The 21,775-nt window shown below is 39.1% G+C and overlaps 1 protein-coding gene across 23 annotated transcripts in view; it reads left to right on the top strand.

Annotated features, from left to right (window-relative positions):
• CD44 (CD44 molecule) overlaps nucleotides 1-21,775 on the top strand; it is a 91,292-nt gene that overhangs the window by 57,024 nt on the left and 12,493 nt on the right. For 2 of the 23 annotated variants that reach the window (XM_015114531.3, XM_015114527.3), the window contains 9 exons: nucleotides 637-762; nucleotides 3,590-3,703; nucleotides 4,176-4,292; nucleotides 6,977-7,105; nucleotides 8,818-8,949; nucleotides 10,814-10,915; nucleotides 12,682-12,771; nucleotides 13,952-14,155; nucleotides 17,606-17,668. In XM_015114531.3, the coding sequence (XP_014970017.2) occupies nucleotides 637-762; nucleotides 3,590-3,703; nucleotides 4,176-4,292; nucleotides 6,977-7,105; nucleotides 8,818-8,949; nucleotides 10,814-10,915; nucleotides 12,682-12,771; nucleotides 13,952-14,155; nucleotides 17,606-17,668 (1,077 nt within the window). Of the gene's footprint in view, nucleotides 1-636; nucleotides 763-3,589; nucleotides 3,704-4,172; nucleotides 4,293-6,976; nucleotides 7,106-8,817; nucleotides 8,950-10,813; nucleotides 10,916-12,681; nucleotides 12,772-13,951; nucleotides 14,156-17,605; nucleotides 17,669-21,775 lie in introns of all 23 variants that reach the window. The other 21 variants (XM_077963096.1, XM_015114528.3, XM_015114530.3 and 18 more) reach the window with 17 other exon arrangements.

Genomic DNA, 21,775 nt, shown 5'->3' with positions numbered 1-21,775 from the left:
TTTTATTCAAAAAGAAAAAGAATTTCTCAATATCTCAACCACAGTTCACTTTAGTTAACCCCTTTGATTGCCTAATAATGCCAAAAATGATTTCTCTGTTAATTGGCTCCACATTTTTGCTCTATGCTGAAGTAGTGTTGGGAACTGCAGTGTAGCTTCCATCTCTGAAGACAAAAAATGAATTAGCAAATTGTGAACACAATGAAATGACTGACACAGGTGTAGATTCCAAATTTTTCTGAAGGAGTCTTGACCAAAAAAATAAATAAATAAATAAATAAAGGCACGTATGAAACCTTTCCATTCTGTTCTTGACGGCTTGGCTTTAATGGCATATGCTTAATGAGTTAATAATAAACACATCTGAAAGCGTGGGGGAGTTTTCATTGGCCTTTGAAGACCTATTTTAGCTTTCTTAAGGAGAATATTCAGTTTTAAAGATCACAGTCACTTGTTTTGAGATTTATGTATTAGCTTCGGAGACCAGAACATAAGAATTTGGGGTATGCAAGTCAACTCCCTCACTTTCTTTTAAAAATTCGGGAAATCCATTATACCTTCTGTGCCTGATTTTCTTCCTTTGCAAGTGGGTTGCCTGGCATCCAGCTCAGCCACTAATGCAAGTCACCACAACAGGTACGTCTTCAAATACCATCTCAGCAGGCTGGGAGCCAAATGAAGAAAATGAAGATGAAAGAGACAGACACCTCAGTTTTTCTGGATCAGGCATTGATGATGATGAAGATTTTATCTCCAGCACCAGTAAGAATAATCAATTACAGTACAGCCATTTATGCAAGGCTTATTGATTAATCTGAGTGATACCTAATTGTATCTCTCTTGAGAAGTAGTTAATGTGAAAAATAGGTGAACCTGTGATCATACCTTAGTTATATCTTGATGAGATTATGGAAGAAGAAATAGAATGTTTTGAGAAGTGGGGAAAATATCTCATAAAATTTCTAATGTCTCAGGTTCTTCCTGTTTTATTTATCAATGAAGTCTACTGCTACAGATTGTCTTTGAATGATCAGGCTTTGTCAGAGGATGACATTAAAACAGTCCAAAAAATATTCATTGTGTACTTACTGTGCTAGGTGCTGGAAACACAAAGATGAAAAAAGCCAGAGCCTTTGCCTTTCAGAATCTCATGGTCTGTTGGAGCAATAGACTTGAAGAATGTGATTAGGAGGGTATTAATTAAAATTTGTAGGCCAGGCGCGGTGGCTCACGCCTGTAATACCAAAACTCTGGGAGGCCGAGGCGGGCAGATCATGAGGTCAGGAAATCGAGACCATCCTGGCTAACACAGTGAAACCCCGTCTCTACTAAGAAATACAAAAAATTAGCCCGGCGTAGTGGCAGGCGCCTGTAGTCCCAGCTACTTGGGAGGCTGAGGCAGGAGAATGGCGTGAATCAGGAAGGAGATAGCGCCACTGCATTCCAGCACTCTAGCCTGGGCAACAGAGCGAGACTCCATCTCAAAAAAAAAAAAAAAAAAAAAGTTGTAGAAGATCCTAAATTGAAGGCCCTTAAGGCTTAAATGATGGGAGCTGGAACTCAAGAATTATCTTAATCAAAACCCGACTAAGGTCAAAGGAACAAATCCAGAGTTTTAACAAATGAGCTGGACACCAAAGACCTTGAAGGGAAGGGCAAATGTCAGGTTAGCTTTAACAAGACATTACCACTTATTAAAAGCAAATAATGAAACCACTATTGGTACATAATAGTATCCAAATTTTTGACAATTATAAAACTTTTTGAGAACAAAGAGATGGAAATTGAGCTTTAAAGATGTCCTTAAAAAGTTAAAAACATGCAAAGGTTGGTCTAATAGTCTGCCAGATTACTGAGTTTTCCACACATACCTGTAATGACTTAAGATTTTGCTGAATAGAGCTGAGAATCCTGAACCTGACTCCATCACAGTTTTGCTTTTCCTTAGAAAAAAGGCTTTTGGGGTGCTATGTGAGCTCCCCCAATTCACTGAAGTTCTATCCATTCCATTAAAACCTGACAATTTAATCCTCAAACGGATAGCACACAGAGAAGAAAGGGTCCAGAAAAAAAAAAATAGCTTAGGCCTTGAAGGCATCTGAATATATAACATTGATATAACAAATACTCAAAAGGAACTAGAATTTTCTATCTAAACTTTTAAGTGATTTTTTTAGACCCAGCACCCCTCCAGAGCTTAATCTATGGAATAAGAAAATTATTTTTGGTAACTTCAGAACAAAAACCAAATAATCAAAAACACTGGAGTTTTACATTACACTGTCTCCTGTGTTCAGGATGTGGCCCAGCTTTGCAGGTAGGTCCATTAGTAAAGACGTGGTCTTGATATTGAAGAAATTAAATTCCCTTGGGGAGTAACCCAAAGATATCTACCTGCAAATGAATTGTATGGTCAGGCTTCAGGGAAAAACTTCCCATGGTGTTTTTTTGTTGTTGTTGTTGTTGTTGTTGTTTTTAATTTTTAAAATCTCTATGGCATATTTTCCAATTTCAGTTTACTTTTCTGCTTAGCACCTATGGACATAATTCAACATGATGCCCTCTTTCTTCTGGAGGGGTGCGATAACTGCTTGATAATAAGCACCTTTTCATGCTTGTTGAGAATGTGGTTAATGATTCTAAACTCGATTTTCATAACTTGTAAAATAGAGCTGACAGTATTATAGTTCTGAAAACAGTTTTGTGTTATTTGGGTTTCAAAATAAAATTTGAAACAATTAGGATGGATTTGCAAATAACCTTTCCACAAAACACATTGATTCAGATTTTGTCATGATCTTTCTGTTAGGTGCATCTCCCATTCCAGCCCTAACAGATTGGGTGACGATATCAGGGTGCTGGTGGATGTATGCCTCTTTCTTTCCATTGTGCTTCTGTGATGGTGGCTGGTTACCTGTGGTGTCTTATTTTCTTTCATTGGCTATGAATGGCTTGCTCGTGACATATTTTGTATTTGATGAGAATACCATAGTGTTTGATAAATATTCAGAAATGGACAGCTAAAACATATGGCTATTCTAGGTAGGTAATATTTTTCGGAATCATCTATAGGAAAGCTCTGGCTGCTCAGACATTTCTTTCCCCACTGAAATTACTAACAACATAAAGTGATTATCATGGTATAACTTTCAGTTATCTGCCTCTTCACCCTGAGGATCTACAAATAGCACACAGTGACTAAGTCCCTGGGCTTTCAAGTGCAGAGGGATACTACAGACTGCATGGATGGGCAAAATGGTGCCTTTGGTTATCCTCGGTGAAGGGCTGGTGTTTTCAAAGCTGTCCTTCCTACTGCTGCAGCTTCTTTGACTGTTTTATCTGGAAGATCTCATGTTCTGAACCCTAAGGTATTCTATGACAGAATGCAAAGGACACTGAGATGCTTACCAATATGGCTGAATTAAGCTGAAGGCATCCTCCGCTTTCCCTCCATTTCCATGCCGCCATCTATACAACCTGGTATAGATGATTCATTGCATAGTCTACAGAAACAAGACTATATGCGAGACAAGTGGCGAAGGCTCAAGAAATAACATTTTTCTAATTGCTTCAATCATCGTTATCACAGTTTCAACCACACCACGGGTTTTTGACCACACAAAACAGAACAAGGACTGGACCCAGTGGAACCCAAGCCATTCAAATCCGGAAGTGCTACTTCAGACAACCGCAAGGATAACTGGTAATGGGTTATGCATATTTAATGAAAGGTTTTTTTTCCCCTCAAAGCCTATGATGCTGCAAAGGTCAATCATCGGGACACAGTGGGAAATTTAGCTAGTATCTCATCAAGAAATTCTTAGTGGACTTTCATGAGGATACTTAATTCCATTTAGGAGTCATTTATCAATTATACCATGTGGGTATATTTTTATGTTGCTTCATTATAAAAATGAATATGTTTGAAGGATTTATGGTGCTGCCTTTGACAAACTGATCATAGTGGAATAATAAGGGAACATGAAGAAATTCCAAGCCCATTGATTTTCTCTTGAGACCAATTAGGTAAAGTCACTCAAAATTTTTGAGAGTGGATGCTCAGAGATAATACTTTGGCATAGAATTGTTAAATAGCATGCACTTTAATGGAAGAACAGAATCATTAAAGCTTGATTGATAACAAGTCACAGTGTATTTAACCATCATCACAGCAGATGTAGACAGAAATGGCACCACTGCTCATGAAGGAAACTGGCACCCGGAAGCACATCCTCCCCTCATTCACCATGAGCATCATGAGGAAGAAGAGACCCCACATTCTACAAGCACAAGTAAGCAAGATGGCGGTCGGCAGTTCTGGGTTAGATGAGTTAGTGAAGACATTCCAGCAATAGGGAAGATTTTGTTTAGAAATTGGCCACATCTTCTATTTCCACTTAGTAATTTATTTTATTCTCAGAGCCTGAAAATCTGCCAAACTTGCACACAAATTTTAAAAATTGGAAGGAAAATGATAACACTTCAGGTTGCCCAAAGACCAAAATGTTTTAAGAAGTAGATCTAGATACAATTTTTGTGTTAAAAGTTCCTAGAGGTTCCATTTGGGTAACTTGTGTGTGTTTATGGAAATGTGTGGCAAAGTGTGTTCTTTTGGTGCTTAGTAGTGAAATCTGGAAAGAAAGCTTGTCAAGTGAATTGATCTTTGGAATCCTTATTTTCTATGAAGATCTTTGATGAATATAGTTTCTTTTTTGCATTCTGTCCTTGACTGTTCTATAGTCCCTTGTACTCTTTAGAACAAAGTTGGTAGCTCGTATGGTCTGCATTTGAATTCTATCACTGCTTCTTTTTCTGTTTTTAAGCCCAAGGTAACTTGGGGAAGGCTTTGATGCTCTTACTGTTATTTCTACTATTATGAAAACTTGTCAGTTTTTCTAAAACAATCTCAAGTTGCAGCACTGGACTGTGAGAATAGGGGACCCCCTCACTCCCCAAACATAAGAAGTAAGTGCTTTTCTTCTTTTATCTGTCCCACTGAGATATGTCTATCTTATTTGGAATAAGAGTATTTATTTTGGAAAACAGCTTTTTAGCATTTTTAAAATGATGATTTGACTGTCATTCTCACAGCCCTAAATACACCTAATGCGGAAATGTGAGCTATAGCCACTTAAAAACCAAAGGGCTTTGGGAATCTATAGCTTGAGGTGTGTCTTCAGACAACAAAAGAAAAGTTTCAGGTACCAGCTAGGATAGAGGTTAGACGTTGTACTAAATATATCCAGCAGACCTTACATTCCATTACAAACCCCAGTAGATCTGATGTATGCATAAGGCTTACGGACTAAGTTAACAAAGAAGTCTAGGAAAAGAAAATACAGAGGAAGCATAAATCTCTTTGGAATAGGATTTTGTTCCAGTCCCTTAGAGCCCTAACTGTATATCTTAGAAATTGTTTTAGACAGTTTGCACTTAAAGACCAGAAAGCTACTTTAGAGACTTGGAAATAATGAGCCTATTGTCAAAAGGTGGTGCTTGGGGTGCATTAGGACTAGAGGGTAGGTGAAAATTCAGACAGAATGTAACTTGACAAAGAGAAGACAGTGAAAACTGTAACAATTCTCTTATGAATATTTGCGAAACTCAAAGGGATCTGATTGGTGACCTCTGGTCTTTATCAAATTAACATCACAACTTCTAGAAGAAAGTCAACCTTCATCTTTTACAATAGAAATCATATGTTTTGTGAACTCATTCCTATTTAGGCTGAAAACAATAAAGAGTTATGGGTACTTTAAAAACTCATTAAAGTAGTGATAGAAGGAGTATAGAGTCCTTCTATGCAGTCACACACATACACTTCCTTATTTCTTTTATTTAAACTTTGAGTAACATGGCAGTCTATGTTTGGGTCAATATTCCTTTTTATGTAATTACATTCAGTGGTTTTTCTAACTTCATTATTGGTTGGGAATTAGTGATTTAGTCAGTGGTAGGTAAAACTTAAGATTCTGGCTTTTTTCCCCTCCCCCTGGATAGCCAGTTAACCCAATAATGGCTTGGCCAATGTAAGGGTAAAATGAGGACTGTTCTATTTTTTAAATGTCATTGCCGTCACCAAATCACACATATCATTTTCTAAGATAATGAAATACAACCATTTTACAAGTTACAAAAAAAATACTCTGGCTTGGCAAGTTAATAGGCTCTCATTTTCTTGATAAAACAAAATTGCTTTAAGTTGCTATAGTTAAAAATGTTGGTGGCTTTCTGACTTTTCCTGAAGGCACCTTGATGGAATTTTATTCTGTTGATTTTGTCCTTTTTAAAATAATGGTTGAAATTTTAAGCCTGTCACACACTATTATTTATATAATGCCTCAAACTGGCTTGGATAGTTTTTGTCAACTGAATTAATTTTGTTAAAAAGTGATTTTAGCAATTTTAGGCGCCATATGAACATTGCCACATAATGTGTTAGTGAAATAGCATTCAAGCCATCCCAACACCTTTCCTGCTGGGCAAATCCACTGCTGGTGCATTTCCAGTGTGTGCAATTATGGGTTACATGACCACCATTTGAGACGGTCTCCTAATGCGCTGATCTTGTCAGTTGTTATACAGTATTTTCCTTTCATCAGAATGACTGGAGCGAAGAGGTTATTCTTTGAATGGTTTTCTAAGACAGGGTATGTGACGCCATACACTACAGTAAAATAAAAATAATGATAACTCATAGAACTCTGAGAATTCATCAGCTATGGTCTGCTTAGTCCTATGGTTTTGAACAAATCAAAACCTCTTTGGACCACAATGTTCCCATCTGAAAAATTAAATGTTTGGATCATTTTATTTCTAATATCCCTTTCAGAATATCAGTGGCCTGTTTCCTTGCTGCTTTTCTTTTCTACCTTCTGTTCCCATGTGTATCTGCCCTTAAAGTAGAAAGATACGTTGACAGCTATTGGCAAGGAAAATAGAAAATTATGTCTCCCAACTGATATTCTTCTCACAGTCCAGGCAATTCCTAGTAGTACAACTGAAGAAACAGCTACCCAGAAGGAACAGTGGTTTGGCAACAGATGGCATGAGGGGTATCTCCAAACACCCAGAGAAGACTCCCATTCGACAACAGGGACAGCTGGTAATGGGTGGTTTAACAAGTAAATTTGGATGGCAACTTCCTTTTGGGTTAAATGGTAGACATTGAGGACACTGAACAAAAGGACATTGGAGGAATTGTCACAAGATGTTAGGTTACTTAATAAATTATGCTGCAGTTAACACAGAGCCAAACCTTAAAGGCTCATAACAAGTCACCTGAACAGGAATGGATACAAGCCAGTTACGAATAAGAACAGGAAACACAGAGAACATGCCCTTGAACATGTCTCTTTCACACCGAGTTCTGGGCATTATCTAGTGAGATTGTAGCGGAGGCCCTGATAAAATATCCCCTTTTGTCGTACAAAGGAATCTACTCTAGAATATGGGTCCAGACTTTACAATGTGATTCTGCAAAGTCTGACTTGTGAGAAAGCATTTTGCTAGAACTCCAGTGTTTGAAGAAATAGAGCCAGACATTATGTGAAAAATGACACCTGTCTGATGTCATTTGGCCTTTTGGCCATGCCTGTTTGGTAATTTGTCCTTGAGTATAAACAAGCCATCTTCTCTATTCTTGAACTGTGAGATTGTGGAAATTGGAATCAAGTCTTATCATCATCTCTAAGTGATACCAGATGACTTGGCTCTGCAAGCTCCCATGCAGGATATTTTGTCTGTGTGACATAAGTATTGAAATGTGTCCTGCCTTATCAAGAATGTGAATTCCATATTCTCACTTGGTATCAGTGAGAAATATTCCCATATTTCTATTTGCAATATAGAAGATAATACGTCATGTACTTCTGGGGCATGGCAAGTTCTGAATGAATTCCTGGCAGAGCAATGGATTCTGTGACTGTCTATGTGGTGTGGTTGTTGCTAAGAGGATGCTGTTGCAATCTTTTCTACCTATACTTCCTCATTGGCTCAGAATGAAGCAAGGCATGTGCTGCTTTCTTATATGTCATTTATGCATATTCTCACTTGGTATCAGTGAGAAATATTCCCATATTTCTATTTACAATATAGAAGATAATGCGTCATGTACTTCTGGGGCATGGCAAGGTCTGAATGAATTCCTGGCAGAGCAATGGATTCTGTGACTGTCTATGTGGTGTGGTTGTTGCTAAGAGGATGCTGTTGCAATCTTTTCTACCTATACTTCTTCATTGGCTCAGAATGAAGCAAGGCATGTGCTGCTTTCTTATATGTCATTTATGCCATAAATCCCGTTGTCAGGTAATGCTTCTAACGGATTCCATTCATGCTTTTGAGATAAATGGCACTGACTTTCATATTGATCACATGGAAAGCTGTTACCTGATTCCTTTCCTGAGATCACTTCCAGCCTAATGTGCATTCAGCTGGAATATGGTTGTCTCAGAATAACATAATGCACTTGGGCTTTTACACTTCTGCCATTAGGGTACGGTGGCAGCATGGCACAGGTCAAGAACTACTCCTTCATCTTCCTATGATGTCTGTAACTCACCCTCTCTGCACTGCAGGAGTCGTTAATGCTTTTGTGTCCTCCAGTTCACATGCTGATTGCTAAGAAGAAAATGAGCATGAGTGAACCCAAACCTGCTGAAACATTTTGCGTTTATGCAACTTCCTTGCCCTCTATACAAGGAAGATGGTTTCATTGTCTTGTCTAGAGAATAAAGTCTTTTTAAACAATAAAATCAGTGTATTCCTGACCAAGCGTCCATTAACACTTTGACAATTGCTCCAACTGCATGGTCTCAGCAGCCTCAGCTCTTACCAGCCATCCAATGCAAGGAAGGACAACACCAAGCCCAGAGGACAGTTCCTGGACTGATTTCTTTGACTCAATCTCACATCCCATGGGACGAGGTCATCAAGCAGGAAGAAGGATGGGTAATAGCCTCTGAGATTTTTATATATTCTGTTTTTTGAAATCCACTGACTGCTGACTATTTTTCTAGAAATATGCCCTAGGTTTAGACCAAACTACTTTCCTGAAGGACTTGAGATTCTTCAAAAATTAGTTTTCTTGGTAGGAGTGATACACATATTCACCTGAATATGAAATTCCGAGCTGAAAGTAAAGAATTTAGCAGGAGAGTTGGCAAAAGAAAACATTTATTGTCAAAATATATCTGTGTGAGGCAGTAAGTAATAGATGTGAAATGAATGTTGCCAACAATAAACGCTAAAGAAATTCTGAGAACCCCTCCCCGCCCACCACAGCATCACAGAAAGGTGAATTGGATCTGGTTTATGAAAAATTAAAAAACCCTGGATAGTCAGAGAAAGGAAGTGGGTGGTGGGGGGTGGGGGGCAGTTTTCCTAAGAAGGAGACTCATTTAAGGAGAAATGTGAAGGAAGAAAAGCCAAGGAATGAATATGTCAAGTGAGTAGATCCATTTTTCACAAAGGAAGATGTGTTTGAATGGCTAGGGAGGGGCCATTATGTTGAGTGACTGAAGTACCACAGGCAGACCCAGCACACATGAGTTTGCACATGGCAGCTGGAGCTCTGAGGAGCTGGAGCTCTGAGATACGGGGGAAAACCAAGCCAGGCAAAGATCTTCAGAATCAATATTAAGTCTATGTACTGATGAAGAGAAAGAGATTCCATTAAATTAATGAACATGTCAAGGACAATACAATTGGCTTCAACTACACAATGGTATGATAACTCTTGAAGGACTCTACTTCTAAGAGGGAAGATGAACAAGAGTCTAGATCCCATCATCAAGTGGGACTTTTTCTGGGAGAATGTCCATTTGTAGTTTTGATTCAGGTTAGCACTTGCTCTTGTTTGAAATCTGGGATAGTAGAGTCACCACATTTTTGTCCTACAAAGATCTTGAATATTTTAGTGTTGAATATTTAGTGTTGAATCTTGAATATTTAGTGTTGAAAGCTGCAGTGCACACGTAGGTACCCAGTATTCTGGTGCTTCGCTGGAACTGATTAAATCTCTCCAGAGGCAGTGGTGTGGATAGACTTTGACTGAATTGGAGAGCCAGCAATATAGATGGGGTTTATAAATTGTTTGGCCTCTGTTTCACTCAAGACTTCTTATTTCAGCAGAATAGATCTGTGATAACTATTAAAAACAACATTTACAAGTATCTCAGTGAAATTTCTGCACTACTCAACATTGTACAAGTTAAATTTTAAAGACCGCTTATACTTGGGTTTTGGGGAAGAATAATTCAATGACATCTACTGCTTCTTATTTCTTGCCCCTGTATACTTTCTGTAACTCCATCTAGGTGTTATTGAATGCTGATTTTGTGTTTGTTTGCATCTTCACTATGTGAAGAGAAAAAGACTAAAGGGGGGAAGAGGGTTATTTTTACAAGTCCCTTTGGTTGGTAAGGGGGAGGGGATAAAATGGTGCCTGAGCCAGCACACTTTATCTTTTCTCCATGTGTCAGATTGCATGTTTCTATAAAAAAGGCAATGTTTCTGTCTCTCTGCAAGCTTTGGGTGTTCCATCATGTGCCCATGTAGAGTCCTTCGAGACTCAGCAAAAACAAACACGAATCATAGCTTTCATATAACTCGGCCCTTCAAGGAAAGTCAGTTACTTGTTGTGGTGCTCTTGATGAAACAATAATCTATCTCAGTTCTGGAGATATAGTCAGTATGTGCTTTCTTTCCTCTTGGCCAGATGCGAATATTTTAAAAAATCAGTTGTAGACCATAAGCCACCTTCGGGTAGTGGGTTTGGGAAATCAAGCATTAACACTAACATTGATTCCTTCAGACATGGACTCCAGTCATAGTACAACGCTTCAGCCTACTGCAGATCCAAACACAGGTTTGGTGGAAGACTTGGACAGGACAGGACCTCTTTCAATGACAACGAGTAAGAATAACGATGCTCAGCCTCTTTATTGACTTGTATTCCTGCTTCATCTCTTACACCCTATTGGCCAAGATGCAGAACTTTGGTGGTGGAATGGTGCTATGAGGCTCACCTCAGCCCAGAGTGTGAAACTGTCTTCATTGTCTATATTTCTTGTGGAGGTCTCTCAAGCTGATTTTCCCTTCATTTCTTGGTGCCTTCCAGATTCAATGACTTTGTGTTTTTAAAAAAGTAGAACTCTATTCAACTCCATTTTCATTCTCTAAGTAGTTATGTCAGTGAAACACAAGCCCACTTCCAGGATATCTCTGTGTTTTAACTGACCATTTCCTTTCAATATCCATCTTTCCTCCAGCCAGTGCAGAAGAGGGGTAGGATTGCTTGCATGGTTGTAAAAAGACATTTTTGGGGCCGGATAATCCTAGAGATCACATCAGTTCTTAGAGGAGAGGCAAGGCATGTTATTGACAATCAACAAAGGTGACGGGATCCCTGGAACAACAACAACAACAACAACAAAAATTGCTAGTATCTCTTTCTGTCACTAAGAAATGTTCAACTTCTAGTAGCCTTAATTTCTACTATATGTGCAGGGATGTCCTAGAGATCAGCCTAAAGTCATTCATAATTTCTTTGAAGAATACAAAAGAAATCTAGAATTAAGAAGGTCCCATTTTATTGCTTGCCACACACAATGGGCAGAGTCCTTCATATGAGCCCTTTAGGCAAAGGAAAAAAATCAGCAAGCATGTATTGATTGTCAGCAATGTAAATAGCACAGCATTAAGCATCAAAGGAGATGCAAATAAGCCTATGAATGGCCCTTGCCAAAGAAGGACTTTTATTTCCATTTTATGTCACTGTTGGCTTTTGTTCTGACATTGGGCTTGGGATTTGGTGACTGTCTCTCTCCTGGGTTGTAATATTTGTTTGGTGGTGGGCATGGCTTATGGGTGTGCTTTATGAAGTTTTTGTACCTGCAACTCAGAGGTCAGTACCTTTCTTGAAAGAACACAAAAATAAACTTGAAACAGTCCAAGTGATTTTAGATATGGGCAATGGTTCAACCTCAAATTGGTATATGTCACTGAGGGCCCTGTGTTTGCCCAGGCAAGCGTTTCCTTGGTGCAGTGATGAGAATCCCTATACACAGGTGAAATTAAAAAAAAAAAAAAACAAAAACAACTTAATAATGGAGTAAAATGGTAACTTTAATTTGATGACCTTTACAAGGTAGCTAAGTATTTCTTTGTATAAATTTGATCTGTGTTACTTGAGTAGGCTATTCTAGATAGGCTTCTTTTTCTTTTGTGGTTACAATAGACTGCAGGCTATCATAGTGTTCATTTTCCCTACAGTCACATGTCTTAACACACAGTTAGGTGCTCTTGATTACTGATAGGAGCATTGGGATTCAAATATTCTTTTTTCCATGTCTCTGTGTCTCTGGTTTTCCTGAGTGACTGGGAGCAATGCTACAATTGCGCCAGGACAATCCAGGGTAGGCAAAGTTTTGGCTCATTCTTCACCTTGCCACATTACCTTTGATGATTATACTGAGAAATAAAGGATTTTTGGAACCAACTAGGGGCAAAATAGAATTCTGTATATTTCTATCAATCAGAGGAGAATGGTGTGCACAAACTTTGGTCTTCCTGTGCACCTATCCATCTGACTCTACTCTAGCCAGATCTTCCCTGCTAGCAGATAACAGGATTTGTACCACAGCTTCAAATTAACACTGGATTCATCCCTCATTGAAACAGAGCAGAGTAATTCTCAGAGCTTCTCTACATCACATGAAGGCTTGGAAGAAGATAAAGACCATCCAACAACTTCTACTCTGACATCAAGCAGTAAGGATTATAAAATCTAGTTGGCTTCAGCTATTGATAAGAATCAATCAATTATGGGTACTTTTGCAGTGTCTTTGGTGGAGGTGCATCGATTAGCTGCTGTTACACTGTTACTTTTAATCAAAAGGTGCGTCTGGTGGTGGTTTTCTGATTTTCCTGTTTTATATACTCTTTGAACATTAAGTGGAAACTACATTTCTTAGTCTTAAAGGTTGGATTTCTTTCACTCTAGGGTTAGTGCTTTGTTTTAACCATAATGGATTGCTTATATATGATTGATTTTATTTATTTATTTTAGTTAACTTGAGATCTTTCTAGCTTTTTTATGTGGGTGTTTAAATTTAGTGCTATAAATTTCCCTCTTACTACTGCCTTAGCTGTGTCCCAGAGATTTTGGTACGTTGTATCTTTGTTCTTACTAGTTTCAAAGAACTTCTTGATTTCTGCATTAATTTTATCATTTACCCAAAAGTCATTCAGGAGCAGGTTATTCAATTTCCATGTAATTATATGGTTTTGAGTGAGTTTCTTAGTCTTGATTTCAAATTTGATTGTGCTGTGGTCCAAGAAACTGTTTATTATTTCAGTTCTTTTGCATTATAATTGGCGTAAATGTCTGATTATATCACTTTATATTCCTCACAATAATATTATTTTGCCTTTTGTCCTCTGGACCTACATGGTGCTGATGACTAAAAAGCAGTCCCTTCTGGAAAAGAAAAGAATAATTAATTTAGTAGCCTCGGGCCCTTGAAACCATGCATTTGCTATTCTAATTGCAAGCAGCAAAATTTTATCTTTCAATCCAATGGTATGTTCCCTCCACTTCATCAAAGATGAATCCAATTGAGAAAGAACTCAAGATTATCTATGACCTCAGCTGACTTCAAGGTCACAGTTTTAGTGACATAGCCTTACCTAATAACCCAAGCAGATGTTGCAACAAATGCCAATTCTGGGTATTAAGATCACCAAAATCTCTTCTGTTGAGTGATGTCCAAGTGGTGTCTGTTGCAAAATATTTATTCTGTTCAATAGTGTGACAGACTTCACTCTATTGCTCCCTATTTATGGATAACAAGTGGAAAGCTTTTGCAGCAGTTGTGTGTTCTGGAGACAAGCACATGGTGGGTGGTAATCTTACAAATATGGGTTCATCACTGATTCCACCTCCACACAGATAGGAATGATGTCACAGGTGGAAGAAGAGACCCAAATCATTCTGAAGGCTCAACCACTTTACTGGAAGGTTATACCTCTCATTACCCAGACACGAAGGAAAGCAGGACCTTCATCCCAGTGACCTCAGCTAAGACTGGGTCCTTTGGAGTTACTGAAGTTACTGTTGGAGATTCCAACTCTAATGTCAATCACTCCTTATCAGGTAATTTGGCATTTATTATCTAGTTTGCTTTCTCTATACAGAGAAACAGTATACAGTTTCATATTACAGAGGACATTTTCTGTGTCGTCTGGAATTGGACTAGTTTGTGATATAGAAATGTCTTTCATTATTGGTTATCAATTCTAGTGCAAATAAACTTGGGTATACTTTAGATAAAAGAATACTTCCTTTTGCTGGTGTTTTTTCCATTTGTGTATGTTTGTGTGTGTGTGTGTGTGTGTGTGTGTGTGTACAACTTGGCTGTTATGATGGAATTGCTTTCTTTGTCTTATCTTGTGATATATGAAGTTGAACCACATGAAACTGATATTTTTGCAGGTCAAAATAGTCGAATTTTAGCAATTCCATTTAATTTGACTAATATATGCTACTTATTTGGTAAGGTTTTATCCTACAGGTGAATAATTTCTATATACTAGTATCTTTGCTCTGAAATTATTATCTGGTTTTGGTGATAGATTGATCAGTTTTACTTTTGGTGTTGGATAAACCTCTTCTAGTTCTGATGCATACTTAAAATGTTCATGATTTAATCTAGTATTAATGAGGGACCACTTCTCTGATTGTAATAGTGAAGAGAGGACTGAAGATAATTTATTCAATTAAGTTTGACATGAACCTAGAGTAAGTCTTTTTTTTTCCTCAAATAAGTAGTCATCTCTGCTTCTGCTTTTCTTTGCTTCTCCATTTGTATTAAGAAATTAACACTGAAGAAAGGGGAACTGGAAAACACCCACTTTAGTGAAGAAATAAAAAACAGATTCTGTCTTCCTAGTACTAGTTTTTCAATTGCTTTGTAACACAGTCACTAAGGCATATTCAAGATTAGAGACTTTAGATATATAATTTTGGAGCAGAGATCTTCTCTCCTCCCCCTAAAAAGAAAAATAAGAATTTATATATATATATATATATATATATATATATATATATATATATTTTTTTTTTTTTTTTTTTTTTTTTTTTTTTTTGAGATGGAGTTTTGCTCTTGTTGCCCAGGCTGGAGTCCAGTGGTGCGATCTCGGCTCACCGCAACCTTCGCCTCCTGAGTTCAAGCAATTCTTCTGCCTCAGCCTCCATGAGAATCCAATATGTAAAACAGATGAGAGTTGTGAGGCAGGGACAGAAAATTCAGAATGCCACATGCTAGGCCTCATTTCTCTGGGTGGCCTACCCCAGAGCTTCAAGAAAAACAGTTTAAGAAAATGCTAACTTCAGCAATATTGGCAAGACAAAGCCCCTTACACTCCTTAGTTCCTTATTCAGCATTGTTCTGCTCTCACTTATTAAAATTTCCAAGTACCATTGTCAGTATTCTTCAGAAAATCTTACAGTGCTGTCTCATTGCTCTTGGCAAAAGAAAGCCTGTTGTGCAACCTAATGAATTTAATTTTTTTTTTTTTTTTTTTTTTTGGAGACAGAGTCTTGCCCTGTCACCCAGGCTGTAGTACAGTGGCGCGATCTCGGCTTACTGCAACCTCTGCCTCCCAAGTTCAAGCAATTCTCTTGCCTCAGCCTCCTGAGTAGCAGGGATTACAGATGTGTGCCACCATGCCTGGCTAATTTTTTTTTATTTTTAGTAGAAATGAGGTTTCACCATGTTAGCCAGGCTGGTCTCAAACTCCTGACCTCAAGTGATCCACCTGCCTCAGCCTCCCAAAGTGCTGGGATTACAGACGTGAGTCACCGCGCCCAGCCATGAATTTAAATTTTAAATGGCAATTTTAATAGTCACAGTACCCTAGAAGGCTTATAGCCTAATGTTAGTATATCAAATGCTTTTTACAAGACTGATATTCACAGACACTGATTCCTTCTAATTTCCACAGTGGTAAGGAGAGATTTTCCATGATTCTCCATGGATTAGACAATTAAGTCACCCAATTCTCATCCTTGGTTTTCTTCAAAAATACTCACCCATATAAATCTCATTTATGTCCATACATTTTTCTCAGTCTTTAGGCTTAATGTTAAGAACTAAAGCATTTGTTGAAGCAAGCAGATCACTTGGGGTTAGGAGTCTGAGACTAGCCAGGCCAACATGGTGAAACCCCGTCTCTACTAAAAATACAAAAAATTAGCCAGGCATGGTGGCAGATGCCTGTAGTCTCAGCTACTCGGGAGACTAAGGCATGAGAATCACTTGAACCCAGGAATTGGAGGTTGCAGTGAGCCAAAATCATGCCACCGCACTCCAGCCTGAGCGACAGAACGAGGCTCTGTCCCCCAAAAAAGAACTAAAGCATTTAGAATCATAGTGGCAGTGGTGGTGGTGGTGATGGTGATGGTGATGGTGATAATGATGGTGATGGGATGGCGACGGTAATGGTGATTTTGGTAGTGGGAGTATTGGTGTGGCATTTCAGCAAATGTTGTTTTCATTTGTTTTAACCATCAGCCAAGGAACAAAGCAATCTGTCTCTTCAACATAATTACACAGGTGACTAAGTGTTACCCACTTCCACCTTCTCTAATCAAGGAAATGGTGATGATCAGGTTACTATAGACTCCTTATAAGGTGCCTTCATAATGGATAACTGCAGCCATTTATGTAAGCATTGTCCTGTGGTCAAAAAAAAAAAAAAAAAGATTCCAGTATACTTTTGAAAAATGGGGGTGGGGGAGGGAGTTTTAATATGCTGCATTCAAGATTTGACCTGTGGATTTAGATTTTAGCAATTAATGAGGTTGACTTAATCTAAAGCTTTCTGGTGATAGATGTTTGAGAAGTTAGGATTATATTAATTCGTCATGTTGAAACCACAGATTTAACTTTAAAAAAATTATTTTAAATTTATTATAATACCCATATTCCAATACACATTATTCATGTTAGCTATCATCTCACCATTTCCTTTTTTACTTATTTTAAATTTTTTTTTGAAAATAAGTAGTTAACTTTTCTCTTTGAATCTTTACATCATTCAATCCCAAGATTCCTTATTGCATACTAATTTCCTGCCGCCAAGAAATCTGTTTCATGCCCTAAGCCAGCGTATGCCCATTTCCAGTGATTACATTTCTCATAATCCAATTCATATTGTCCTTATTTAAAATATACAATGTCTAGTCTCAACCTCAGACCTGCAAAGGTATCACAATATTTTTGTTAGCATGTTCTTTACCACAGTTCTTGGATTTCTACCAAAACCAAGTTTCTACAAAACTTCCTGTGGTCATCCTTCTTAGCCTTTGCTGCCTTAGTTTCCTTAATTCTGATTAAAGCTCTAGCTCATTTATCCGTGGATTAAGCAATGAACAGTAATTAATATTGTGCACCCATTCAAGGCTGTTTTGCCATCATTTTTTGGAATACCTTAAAAAGACTAAACTTTGCGATAGGCTGTATAGGAATGCAAATGTAAGGAAATGCAGACGGGAGTGTAAGTGAAAACATGCAGTACTGACCTTCCTGATTGCTCATTACAGGAGACCAAGATGCATTCTACCCCAGTGGGGGGTCCCATACCACTCATGGATCTGAATCAGCTGGTGAGTTCAAAACCGCTTCCGTCATGTACTGTTATAATCGTTGAGCCTGACGATGACGACTAATGAAGTATGAGTCAGTGTCTCCAGAGAAGTGGTTCTCAAACCTTCTTAGCATACATCACAATTACAGGGATGGCTTATTAAATCACAGCGCTGGACCCCACCCTTAAGGCTCCTGATTCAGTAGGTCAGGGGTGGAGCCCAAGCATTTGCATTTCTAATCAGATCCCTGGTAATGCTGACACTGCTGGGACAGGGATTGCACTTTGAGAACTACTGCTCTGGAGAAAAGCCTTGCACTGAAAACCTCAGGAAGAATTCAGGCAGTGTCCCAATTTAACATTGCACTACACCAGAGTGAGTAAGAGCATGAGTTTTGTAGCAAAAATGGCCTGAGAACGATTCCAGCCCTCTACATATTAACTGAGCAAGATGCTTTAAAGGGTCTGAGACAAAATTTCTCAAGTAATAAACTTGGAATAATAATAATTGTCACAGGACATTGTTTCAAAGACTAAATGATAGAATACATGCAAAGCATTTAGCATCATCCTGGCACATGATATCATCACTGGTATTTGTTGGGAATTTGCTGTGTGCCAACAGTATCTTCCTAAACACTTTACATGTATTAAGTTGGGCCAAATGGAACTGCCATTATTGTAGGTCAAGAACAGGTCAATATCAGCGAGGCGCAGTGGCTCACACCTGTAATACCAGCACTTTGGGAGGCCGAGGCGGGTGGATCACGAGCTCAGGAGTTCGAGACCAGCCTGACCAACATGGTGAAACCCTGTCTCTACTAAAAATACAAAAATTAGCCGGGTGTGGTGGCACGCACCTATAATCCCAGCTACTCGGGAGGCTGAGGCGGGAGAATTGCTTGGACCTGGAAAGCAGAGGTTGCAGCGAGTCAAGATCGCACTGCTGCACTCCAGTCTGGGTGACAGAGCAACACTCTGCCTCAAAAAAAAAGAAAAAGAAAAGAAAAGTTGATATCAGCAAATGTATAGAGTTTATCTAGTATGAACTCATTCAGTCATCCTACAAACTCTGTGACATAGGTAAGTACTGTTATTATCCCCATGTTACAGATGAGGAAACTAAGGCTCAGAGTGTCAGAGTTGACAGGGCCAGGGAGTGACAGAGCCACCTTTCAAGCCTGGAGGGTCTCATATTACTTCTCATAGCACAGTCTGGAGAAAGCATTCCATAATGCCCATAATTACTGCCAGGCGTGAATTCGTAAATAGACTCCTGTTTGTTGTGATTCAGATCACATCCCTGCAAACCTTACCCCAGACTGCAAAAGTCTGGCATGAGGTAGGTTTACTAATGACTTCTACTGCTGGGCTACTGGGAGGTTCTGCCAGTGCTGCTTTACTGTGGTCTCCCTGAACATCATAAATCCAGGTGACCCCATGTAAATGATTTAAGCCGTATCAATTACTGCCTTCCCTTTTTATGCCCAAGTTTGAGTGAGGCTCACCAACAGGTTTAATGTTTACACATTGAAACAAATATGAAGATGGATATTTACATGGTGGCTTTCACAATAACTCTCTATGGAGGAGCACTAGGAGGTAGGGATTCATTAGAGATGCCTCTGAATTAGAGACAGAAGTCACAGGTTCACTGGGGACCTTAGGCAGGGCACTTAACCTTTCCCAGACTCAGTTTCCTTGTTAGGAAAAAGGAGATCAGATCATCTGCCTCAGTTGCTTCCTAGAGTTCTTGTGAGGAAGACAGGGTACCAGAAGTGTGAAAGTACTCTGAAACAGTGGGGAGTTATTAAGGGGCATGATCTCTAAAACCAAGAGACCCCAGCCACTCTGTAAGTGTGATTCTTTAACCATCAGTGCAGACATCACCTAGGAACTTGTTGGAAATGCAGAATCCCTGGCCAACCCAGACCTACTGAATCAGGATCTGCATTTTAACTATACTCTCCCACCCGGGTGGTTTACACGCACATTAAAGTTTGGCGACTTAGACTGTGCTAGACTGGTTTTCTCACCATTAAAGCCAATTGAACGATCTCTGTGCACATGTCTCAGATTACATGTCATCTCCCAACAGGAATATCAAGTGCTCCTCTCTGTGGAACTTGCTATTGTGGCCAGTCCTACCCTGGCTGGATTTGTAGACATCTAGGGCACAAGGCAAGCCCTGCTGTCTCACATCCATCCTCTGTGGCTTTTGCTTGAAGTGAGAATCAGGCGGACAGGAGCCAGTCTCTTTTGTTTGGCTTCTGAGCAGGTGTCTATTGTTCAAACAGGAGGTTTCATCTTGTTGCACACACACCCAGATCTTTTCTTGCTGGGAGCACTTCTTTTTTTTTTTTGAAAATGAAAATAAAGAGATTATGATCCATTAATGGCCTCTTTTTTAAATATCAAAGGCTTATGTGAGTCAGAAAAAATAAAATAAAAAAACAGTGAGAGTGACTATACCTCCTGGGGAGTTTTCAAGGCCAAAGATCTTTAGTTTCAGTGGCCAATGTCCCATGACTTGGGCAGGTGAAAACCTGCCAACCACCAAGGACACTGGAAAGCATGTAGGGAAAGGGCCTTGGATTGTTTTGGAGGTTTGTAAAGTCAGAGGCCGCTGTCAACATAGGATGGGGGATGTTGAAACACCTAGATGTCTGGTAGGAACTTGTTTTGCTCCCTTTTAAGTTTTAACAAAAGCATCAAATTGCATAAACAAGAGCTATCATGTCCCCATATAACCATCGTAATCAAGATTTCATTGTGCACAGCCTAAAGTTTGGCTCCATGAGGAAAGCTCTCATTTAAGACCCCACCATCTTCATCCATTGATCAGCCTTCAGGATTCTACAATGGGCTTCCCTTTGGTAGGAAAAAAAGTTCATTTTGGTGGGACACTTTCACATTTTGTTTTGAAGCAATGGAGGAAGAATTTTTTAAAATCTATGGACCTTTCATTTTGATGAGTCTCTTCACAAGATGTCTTAGAAGTTTCTTTTTGAAAAAAATTATTTATTTATTTATTTATTATTTTTATTTTTAATAGGGACAGGATCTCCCTATGTTTCCCAGGCTGGTCTCAAACTCCTGGGCTCAAGTGATCCTCCTGTCTCCGCCTCCCAAAGTGCTGGGATTACAGGTGTGAGCCACCGTGCCCAGCTTCTTAGAAGATTCTTTTAGAACCATTGTGTCTCCCTCATTTGGATAGGCCTCCATTTCTGACTTGAGGATTGTCTGTCTTGTGATGCTTCCTCCCAGTTTAAGGCATTTTGTTCATTTCCTTATTTTGCTTTTTAGCAGTAGAAAATGTTGATTCTTCTAACAAGGTGTGTTTCAGTAATATATTAGCAGGGACTCTAATAGGGTGATTTTTCATAGTCAGAAAGGGCCACTGCTGCCAAACTCCTTATTTATTTATTTATTTAGAGATAGCGTCTCGCTCTGTCATCAGGCTGGAGTGCAGTGGCACAATCTCAGCTCACTGCAATCTCTGCCTCCCGAGTTCAGGCAATTCCCCTGCCTCAGCCTCCCAAGTAGCTGGGACTACAGGTGCCCGCCACCACGCCTGGCTAATTTTTGTATTTTTAGTAGAGACAGGGTTTAACTGTGTTGGCCAGGCTGGTCTCTATCTCTTGACCTCGTGATCGACTTGCTTCGGTCTCCCAAAGTTCTGGGATTACAGGTGTGAGCAAACTCCTTATTTTATAGCGTTTATGTTGGCTCCTATGATGCTATTGGATGGGATTTTCAGGTTCCCTTTGGGCTTTCTGGAGTGTGTGAGTCCCCTGGGGGTCTTGTTAAAATGAAGATTCTGATTGGTAGCTTTGAGATGAGGCATAAGATTCTGCGTGTCTAGCGATCTCCTCAGGTATGCCTGTCCTGATGGTCCGAGAGCCACACTTTGAGTAGCAAGGTCCTAAATTTAAAATAGAAATAACAACCACACACAACTACCAATACCATGTACTTCTTTAAATGTCTGTAAAATTATGATGAACAGGATTCTATTATCCCCATCTTACAAGTGCGAAAAGAGAGACTTGGAGAAGGTAAATTGACCCATTACACATGGCTAGTTAGCAAGAGACAGCGGTGAGACTCAAATCCAGGGTTATCC

Source organism: Macaca mulatta, chromosome 14 (assembly GCF_049350105.2).
Source record: "Macaca mulatta isolate MMU2019108-1 chromosome 14, T2T-MMU8v2.0, whole genome shotgun sequence".
Classification (NCBI taxonomy): domain Eukaryota; kingdom Metazoa; phylum Chordata; class Mammalia; order Primates; family Cercopithecidae; genus Macaca; species Macaca mulatta.
This window is presented reverse-complemented; position numbering and strand designations above follow the sequence as displayed.